At 28.9% G+C, this 10,275-nt stretch overlaps 1 protein-coding gene across 4 annotated transcripts in view; it reads right to left on the bottom strand.

Moving 5' to 3' along the window:
- Positions 1 to 10,275, bottom strand: part of LOC106461577 — a 54,414-nt gene that overhangs the window by 6,201 nt on the left and 37,938 nt on the right. For 3 of the 4 annotated variants that reach the window (XM_013921417.2, XM_022388579.1, XM_013921418.2), the window contains one exon: positions 8,348 to 8,551. In XM_013921417.2, coding sequence (XP_013776871.1) covers positions 8,348 to 8,551 — 204 coding nt within the window. The remainder of the gene's footprint in view (positions 1 to 8,347; positions 8,552 to 10,275) is intronic. The other variant, XM_022388580.1, reaches the window with a different exon arrangement.

Genomic DNA, 10,275 nt, shown 5'->3' with positions numbered 1-10,275 from the left:
TATGACTGAAAAATTTCATTTCTTCTGAAAAGGTGGTGTCTATTTACTTGTGACCACGCTGTGTACATTGATATATAAAAAGTTATTTGTACAAGTAATAGTACTTTTTCAATTAATATACTAATGTTTAAACATTTTTTAAAAATGTTTAATACGAAAACTGAATCTAACACCCCTAGTTTATGACGATGTTGGGGTCTTGCATGTTGTATCTATAACTACATAGTTACTTTGTAACCTATCAAGGGAAATGCATAAATAATTAAATTATAAATTTAATTTATTAGGAAAATGAGTTAAAACCTAGTTTTTTATATTCTTCAAGTATTTTAAAGTTAAAGTCAATATAATAATTAAAATAACATGAATTTAATTTATAAAATAAAACTTCTGATAGTTATAACTATTTACATAGTAATGTTTTACCTTTAAAATAGTATGATACCAGTTCACTCTTAAATATAAATTGTGTACATTGTAAAAAAAACTTTCAGTATTTTTTACAAGAAAGAGGAAAATCCCACTACATTGATATAGTATTTTGGATTAATCAATGTTGACTAAATAAGTCAAAGTTAAAATAACTTTAATATGTTCTTTAAATGATTAGCTCCATTGGGTTACAATCCAGCAACTTCGAAACTTATATCTTATTTCTAGTATTGTGACTGATATGAAAATAACAACAGTTAATACAAATTTTAAGTTTTTAAATTAAAATTATTCATAAAATCATATGTATAGTTATATCATTTTCATTTACTTAAGACATAAAGAACACAAAAAAACATCTTTCTCACAAGAATTCTAATTTCTAAACAAAAGATAAATTGATTCACTAAAAATCTATGTTATAATAGCTGTTGGTGTGCCAAACAATACTATGATAAAAAAAAATACTGAAGAGACTAGACACATTGTTAGTGTGTTTGGGAAAAGGCAAGGCACAAGAAATTTATCATAGCAACGTTTAACTGATGTTTATATTATTATATTAGCTTAAATATAATCAGTAACTGGCTAACAACTTAACTGGATTACTGAAGACACCAGCTGGGATTTCAGAAAACCCTCAACAAAGCTTTTATATAAATTAATAGCCCAATAAAAGAAAAACACAGGCATCATATTTTTCATTTTTGATACTATATAGTAGCATAAGGATGTCTAGCTGTTCTTATTAATTTCTGAAATAAAATGAAGGGGATTCAGACCCCCCCCCCTAGATCTGTACCTTCTTATACAACTTTAAATAATACAATTATTAATTTCTGAAAAAAATGGGTGGGGGTTGGTCCCCTCCTTTAAATCCATGCCTGCTTATAGAACACTGAATAATATTAATTCCAGAAATCAATGGAAGGGGTCTAAACCTGTGCCTCATTATACAAAATTGAATTATACAGTTACACAGTTATACATTAGAAACATAACACATTGTAGAGAAACAGTAAATTTAAACTTTTATGTGACACTTAAGTAGCCAGAGTTAGTGGTGGGCCAGTTGCCTTCCCTCTAGTTAGTAGTTCAAAATTAATGAAAATGGCAAATAGCCTTAGTACCTTTGTAATAACAAAGACAGGGAGTGCAAATCTAGTGGCAATGGGAATTAAACCTGAGACCTTCAAATCATAAGGAACAACATTCCAATACGTATCTTTGTGCTTAACCACAAACAAACATAACGGCAAAATTGATTACTTGGATAGTTGGAATAATCAAAATCAATAAATTATCAGAAACCCTAATTTTGATTTAACTTTTTGTGAAAATGGATGTAATTGTAATTTTGATTAATTGATTGTTGGAATAATCAAAACCAGTGATAATTAGAACAACAAACTGATTAACTCTGTAACTTGGACTTATTGAAAATGGTAATTTTGAATAGAAGAAATACTACATCACAAAGGACCTTTACTTTCAAAACAAATCACACTGCTAATTATTTTGACAAAACATGGTTTAATGCTAAGTATAATGTTTAAAAAATCAGAAGTTAAAGAAAATTTTGTTTTTTGGAAAATATATACCAAGATCAAGAGAAGATAACAACTTATGCTTCATTTGGCTGCACAATGGGCTCCCTCTGCTGTGCCCACTTCGAAGAGAGAACACCAACATTTAGTGTTATAAGCCCATAAATTTACTTCTGAGCCACCATGAGACAGCCATTCATGGATATTTAGAAAATTTTCAAAACTCACATGAACAAAAAGGATATGAAGGAAAAAAAATGAAATAGATCTTTCAAACTGTGTTTGAAACAGTCCTCTCAAATTTTGAAGCAGAAGCAATTACTTATACTATATGTATTTGATCATCTTAATTATGATTTGTTTATTTGTACAAAGCTATAAAAGGGTAATATGCACAAGCCATCCCTAATTTTGAAATGACAGAATGGAGAAAAGGCAACTAGTTGATACCACCCATCATCAACTTTTGTGCTACTACTATCAGACCAAATAGTGGGTTTAATCTAATAATGCACACATGGCCCCAAAGTGTGTTTGTTTCCTTAATCATGAAGTCAAGTTAAAAGTTCTGAGACTGAAGGTCATATTGTCAATTTAATCAAAATAATGTTGAACTGACTTTCAATGATGTTACATAATGTTACATTTAGTTTAACCATTTTACAAAAAACCTTTTTTATGTATGTGTCACAGCCATTAGTAAGATACAATGTTTAATTTAATGCATTAAATTAACCCTCTGTTTGTGGCTTGTATAAATCTACCACCCCCCATGTGCAGAGATTCCAAATTTTTGTGGTGAGCCATTTAAAATGTTGTGCACAAAATGCTTGCATCATATGATGTCAATCACAGTTGAAAGGCTAAAATAGCAAGTCATGAAGTAATAAGCAGAAGGATTTTGCAATGTGGATGACACAATCATATGAGCATTTAAAGTAAAAGGTTAAACACTGTATATCACATGCTGTTTGATTAACCATAACTAATTCGAAGTAGGTAAATCCTTATTTCTATCCATTTTTAATTTTGCATCCACACATTAAATTCACCAGTCTTAATTTTTCTACACTTTTATGTTAATTTTAATTCATCCTCTTAATTTATCAAATTTATATCAGTTGTTATCAACAACTCCCCCCTCCCCAAAGGAATAACAGAAATGGAAAACATTAGTAAGTCTTAATGATTTAAATTGAATATTTTCAATGTTAACAATCATGCTCTGTAAGATTCAAAGTTCACAGCAGTCTTTGAAGGTCACAGACACATGTATTCATCAGAATGAATTTTGTGAAAGTGGATTAAGTTTTATCTTTGATTTACAGTTATGTATCTGTTTGATTGAAAGTACAGATTTCATTGTTTCATACACATCAGTTACGTGTCATCTCCAGTATAGTGCTAGTTTAAAAAAAAAAAAAGGCATCCAAAGTTTATGGTACTATACGAAATTCAGCAGAAGCATCTATAATTACCAATGCAACAGAAGTGGCATTTCCACACTATAACCACTGTTATTAATATTGCCATCAAATAGAAAAACTTTTCTTTCTTCTAAAAATTTTATAATTTAAACAGAAACTGTTCTTAAAGAGTATATATAACACTAAATCTGTAAAGCATGCTCCATTTTAAAAAAGCTGAAATAAAAAAGATCTTTTGCATTTTTTTTGCTGAAACATACCATGTCACAGCTTGTGTCAGCAATACGTCTTGAATCCTAAAAATTGTTGTTCGTTTGTTAAGCACAAACTACACAATGTACACAATGCTGTGCCCACCACAGGTATTGAAACCTGGTTTTTAGCATTATAAGTCTTCAAACTTACCACTGAGCCATTTGGGGACCCAAATAAATGTACAAAAATTAAACAATAAAAATATTCTAGACAATTAAATAAAACAAATTCAATACTTTAGTAAAATAAAAATTATTCCAAGTAACATATTTTTCTACTGTTACCTGTCAGCTGTAATAGTGCAATGGAAATTGAAAATATTACTAAACTGTAAATTGCTGATGTTTAAGTGAGAAAAGATAATGCAAAATTCACCTATAAAAAAATATACTGTTAAAAGAGTTGACCAGAGATTTCTAATTACATAAACAATACAACTAGTAGCATAAACAGAATTCATTTTTCGAATTGCATAATCAATTCAATAAATATTTTCAATTTCTAATTTTACCTGATAAATAGTGTTTTCTAAATTATTGCATTATTTGACAAGATAATTAGGCTTAAATGGTATTACAAGCCTTTATTTCTTAATTTTTCAGCAAATGTTTTAACATAACATTATCTTTGTTTTTTAATTTCTCTGTCAACATCAGGATTAAAACCTTCTTCTACTGCTACATACTTGATTAATGACAATTTGTTGTCATATCTTCCTGTTTACAACATAGTTTTAAGATTCTATCCATATAAAAAGAATAAATAATGACTTTTTGAGAATTAACATGATACAACCTTTGATGCATGATTACTGAGAATTGTTTTTGATAAATATCAGTTTCCAATTTTCCCTTATTTTTACTTACTAAAACATCCAAAGAGGTAAATAGTTATTTTCCTCAATTTCATTCCTAAATTTAATAGAACTGTCAATGTCATAGGTAGTTAGCAAAATCATTTACATTCTCTTTACCATGCCACTATATCAGAGACATGTCATCAACATATCTTAACCAAATTTCAGTTTCATTTTTGCCTTTCTTTATGCTTCATTTTCAAAACTTTCTAGGAATAAATCACATAATAATGGAGATAGAGTCCTATATACCTATACCTTTATTCTGTTTATAAAATTTACTCTTAATTTGAAAAAAAAAAATTAACACATTGGCATAATATAAAAAACTGTTTAGTTTAGATATTATTGATTAATTTAGTTTTGTGAGTGAATATTTTATTATTTTGTTTTTGTTATAATAAGAGTTAAAAGCAGATGACTGCGGGAAGTTTTGTTAATAATTCATTGATGTTGAGATTATCAAACATCACGTGCAATACATTGATGTTGAGAATATAGAAGGCAGGCAGACGATGAAGTGATAAAGATATAAATAGTGTGAGATGAGCAAAATAGATATGTGAGATAATAGCAAAAAAGGAGTAAAATTACAGGCCAAGGAAAAGTTTGGTGTGAAGTTAACTACTGTAGAAGTGATAAGCCTAATGATTGACATAGGCCTAATGCGTAATATGTTAGAGTAAGAATAACAGTAGAAAAGGAGATAAGAAGAAGAATTTATTCCATCAAAACATAGTTCTAAAGTAATTAAATCAACCTGAATGCACTTCAACAAAAGGAACATAGGATATTTCGGAGAAAGAAGACCAAACAATTATGGCAACTCACGCCATAATTGTAAGTGAATCAAAATTATTACTAGTGCGATAGTAATAAAGAAGATAGTTTGGCTTCTCAACTACAATTCTAAAGTAATTGAATAGGCCTAAGAGGGCTTTTGACAAGAAGAGAACTACATATATAGTGTTTATGATATACCTATAATCTCTATAGTGTGAAGAATTTGTTGTACATACGTTTAACTTGTTCCGAATATATATATATATATATAATTATCTTGAAAACAAGCAAAGTGTGTGCTGTTCATTTATAAATGAATTTATCATCAACGAGTCACAGACACCTACTGTAGAAGAATCATCAACCCAACAACAACATAGTATATATTCATACTGTTAAGAAATATAAGTAAAAGCCTTTTCTTTTGACAATTAGCAAAAAAGAAGATTATATATTCTAAATTCTGACATACATGCTCCAACAAGGTTAATCATATCCATTATTTCTGAAGCTGAATACTTATTTCTTTTAATTTATTCTCAAAACATGCAATGGTATTTTTCCACAGGTGCTTTAGTGAACAGTGAAACAATAAAAAAAACACTAAAACATCAATCTGATCAGTGTTGCATGTTAATTCTTTCAACAAGTTCTTAACTATGTATTTATTTATATCACTTAAAAATAAGAACGTTTTTTTTATATGCATTTTGCTGCATTGTACTTGGAACCTTAATATTAGATATAATAGTTCTAAAACTGTCCCCAATCTTATGGACTGTAGGTAAAGCGTATAACCTAGATAATATCAAGTTCTTAGGAATTAAACTTTGCTTTCCTTGAAGTGTTATGGTTATACAGTTAAATTGACTTTTACTTTTATCACTGTATGAAGTTTATTTATTTGATTAATTTTTATGTTCTCGTACAGACCTTCTTTGAGCAATTCTTCAATTTATAAATCATAATCTTTTCTATTAGTTAGTACAATTTGACACCCTTAATTGGCTGTACAATTATTCACATTTTGTTCATTTAAACTCTTTAAAATTTCAAAATTTTTTTTATTACTTGTATTTTTAAAATTGTTAACTAAATTACAACATTCACTTTTTATAATCTGAGCTTTATCAATATTTTTCAATTTTTTTAAATTAGTTTCAATTTCCATAATGTCTTCTTTGTAAAATCTTCTTGGATCTTTAAAAATTGAAACCTATATTTAAAACATCTAGACAATGATATAGTTGCTTATTATTTATGATTAAATCTACTTTATTTATAACTTTAGGTTTTTTTTTAATCTGTTATATTTCTCTGGTAATGAATCCAGTTTGTAATGTTTTTGGACCTTTTCTTTTTACTTTTCCAATAAAGGTTTAAATTTTTTGTCCAACATATTCCTACATCCATAAATGTTTTTCTGTATTCTTATCTATGAACTTTCTTTCCATTCTGTCCAATCTTCCTTCATTTCTTTCAATGAAGTTAGATACATTTGACATATTCCTTTTCCTTTCTTGACAGTAAAACTTCTTTTTTGTTGAATTGTAATATTCAATATATTCTCTTTATCTTTCTGCAGTTGATATGCCACCTTATTTTTCAACCTTGATATTATCTTATTTCTCTTGCATTTCATTAAAAATACCAGTTGTTGTAAGCATTTTTTCAACATAATTCTTTGCCATTTCCAGATTCATATTAAAATTAGGAAAATAATTATACAAGTTTTCAGATGTAATAAAGAATTAATTTATTGTGTACTATTAAATGTTGGCCTTATTTCTCTGTTATTTTGAAATACATAAAAAAAATTAGTAATTTGAAGCAGGAAGTCTTGTACATTTGTATTTTAGAAATAAGGTGCTGTAATTCTTTTATGTTTTGTTACAATTTCCTGCATACTTCTGAGTAAACACAAACTCTGGCTATCTGTCATTAAAATATCACTTTCCTGGCATTTTTGGGTCAATTTAAAGCATTTTGATGACATCATTTAAAAAATAAGCATACAAGTAACTAAGCCATTATTAAGTAGCAAATGCAAAGGTGAGCATAGAACTCGACCAAGGGTACACTTGATGACAATTTAAATTGGCAGTGAGCCAACTGAAAATCAAGAACAAGTGTGCCCAAGCAAGTTAGGTCATGTCCAATACATTTGTAGGGTCCAGGGATTTGAAAATGAGGAATGAAACAGGTAAACTTTAAAAAAGTACCCATTCAAAAGAAATCCATGATTTTCCATGACCTTAGAATAAAATGCCCATTTTCAGTCGAATGTATTTATTCCTTTACTGGATTCTGTTAAAGCAGTTTTCCAGGACTTTCCAGGTTTTCAAAACATGTACAAACCCAGGAAGTACATTTTAGTCAAGTTTAAAAAATAAATTTATGTTAGTAAAGTCATTATGTTTGAAGAAAAATTTAAATATGATAATTACAATTTTACTGATGCATTGAGTTTTTAAAATTATCACTGTTTTTTCTTCAACATTAAGGGCACTTCTGTATTACTAAACTCAAATGGTCTTATAAAAAAAAATCTCATTAGTAAAATTGTGATATTTCAGATTCAAGACGGTATTTTTGCTCAAAATCATGGGCATATTTTTTATCCTGTACAAAATAAAGAGCAGAAAATTATAATTTTTTTTGGCAAAAAATACCAGTTGGGTGGGCTTTTAATATCAAATCATTTTCTTAATTATCAAACTTCTTATTTTAAGATTTGCAACTGCTGATTAACTAGCATTATAAAAGAAAGAAGGAAAGAGATAAAATATAATTCTACAAGTGCTTGTAACAAGTTTTACATTGATATAAAAGAAATAGATGCCTTTAGTTTGCAAGGATGTGGATGAATCACATCTTGCACTGGATTAATCATCCAAAAATATAATTTCTGTTAATGTAAAACATTTAATTATCCAATGCATGACTATTGCACTATGAGTAGATACAGTTGCTACAAACAAAGCAGCACTGTGCCTAGTTAAACCAGTATTAAATAAACTATCAACATTTTTTAAGTAAATACAAACCTTTACATTCTCCATCAGCTTCAGAAGGAAATTCAACTTCAGCTTGTGGAACTCTTTATAAAATTCAGCAAAGGATAATGGAACTTCCACATTATTACACCGAATCTTTTGAGTCTTCTTCAGAAAGTTCTCCTCATCATTTTTATCACTAAAAAACACTTGAAAGCTCTGCTTCCAATAGTGTGTATCATGAGAACATTCCTGCTAAGAGTAAAATTTCAAGTAATATACAACTGTTTTTAGGTACTAATATTTTAAAAGATAATGAATAAAATACTTAATGAATATGTAAGGCATCATTACTTGTGAATATGTTTTAACTCTATGAGACAAGGGTGCATCAGTTTGAAACTTCAGAATTGGTTGCTATATATTAAGTATCTTCTACAAATAAATATATATAATAAGAGGTATAGCTTCAAAACTATAATATCAATTACATTACTTGAAGAATAAAGAGGGTTGAGCCAACAGTTGTGGAAGGAATGTAGGACCAGCATCAAAATATCAAACATCCTGCCCTTAACATAGGAAAGCATCAAAGAAGAAGAGGCAGTAAGCAAGTGCAGGAAGTAGTCTGGACACAGTCAAACCACTAAGACAATACCCCAAGGAGATGTTCACAAAGGGAAAAATGGACCCCAAGAATGAAAAAAAAATGGGTCCAGAAGGTCCATGGTTGGAGAAAAATTAGGCTTTCTCCAAAGGAATGAAAGGTTCTAGGGAAACCAAAAATGCAAAATAACTTCCAGTGTAGAATGAAAAGAAGTGGAAAACCTGGTAGCCAGATATGTCATAACATACGGGCAAAAGAGATAAACTAAATCCAGTTGAGACAAGAAAAAAAAAAAGAAACATTCCAAAGTACTAAACTTTGAATGGGTGCAAGAAAGAACATAGATCCAAGGATAAGTCCCCCCAAACCGAGTAGTCAAAGCAAGGAAAATGGGTATGAGAAGAGGAAACATCCGACAATTGACTAACATAAGGAAATATTCTGAGAAAAGAAACGCCAGCCTTGGGCCATGAATATGGTAAGCAAAGACTTGCATGATGCCAAGAAATACAACAGGGGCCAACATTAAGTTAACCCTATCGCCATGGGTCTCCTTTACTGTGCATGACACAAGGTTTTAGAGTCTTACATTCAAAATTTTATTAAACTACTTTTTGTTTATGTTATACCAATTATAATAGAATAAAATATTAGCTAATAATCCATATTTTAATAGTATACAAGTTTTAAGTTCTTAATTCTACAAGGCAATATTTAAAAAAAATCCTCAGTATGACCCATGTGACACATTTTCTCCTAGCATGCTATCATCCCTATTTTATCCACCATCCCTCAAAAAAGTATGAAATTAAAAGTAAATTACTCTATAAAAATCGTTATTGTTCAGATAAACCATAATTTTTATAATCTTCAATTTTGTTTGGTTACAAAACTATTGAATAGAATATCTGACCTCTCCTGCCATATCCTCTCTGTCAGAATTTGTTGATAGTTCTCTCTTACGTTTCATTATATATTACATATAACCAATAAGCTTGGATGAATTTGTAATGGCTCGTCACATAGTTAGAAAGCCAGAAAATTTTTGAGGTAGGTGAATTTGTTTACTTTTTTGCATGTTATTAGTCTATATTATCTAGTGCATTATTTAATTAAATAAAAATTATTAAGTGCATTACTATCTATAATAAAACAAATTAGGGTTAATTCTCTACGAAAACCGAGAGCAAAAAAAAAAAAGATTAGTTAAGTATTTTATTTCTTGTTCATGTTTATTCTTTATGTATAGTTATAAAAGTAACTAAAATGTAAAAATAGGGACCCTTTTAGGTTTGTTAAGATTAGGTTAGGTAAAATAAATAATAATATTAAAATAAAAATGTTTCACGAGGCACACACATTGAGCAGCTCG

This window comes from Limulus polyphemus, unplaced genomic scaffold (genome assembly GCF_000517525.1).
Source record: "Limulus polyphemus unplaced genomic scaffold, Limulus_polyphemus-2.1.2 Scaffold990, whole genome shotgun sequence".
NCBI classification, from domain to species: Eukaryota; Metazoa; Arthropoda; class Merostomata; order Xiphosura; family Limulidae; genus Limulus; species Limulus polyphemus.
This window is presented reverse-complemented; position numbering and strand designations above follow the sequence as displayed.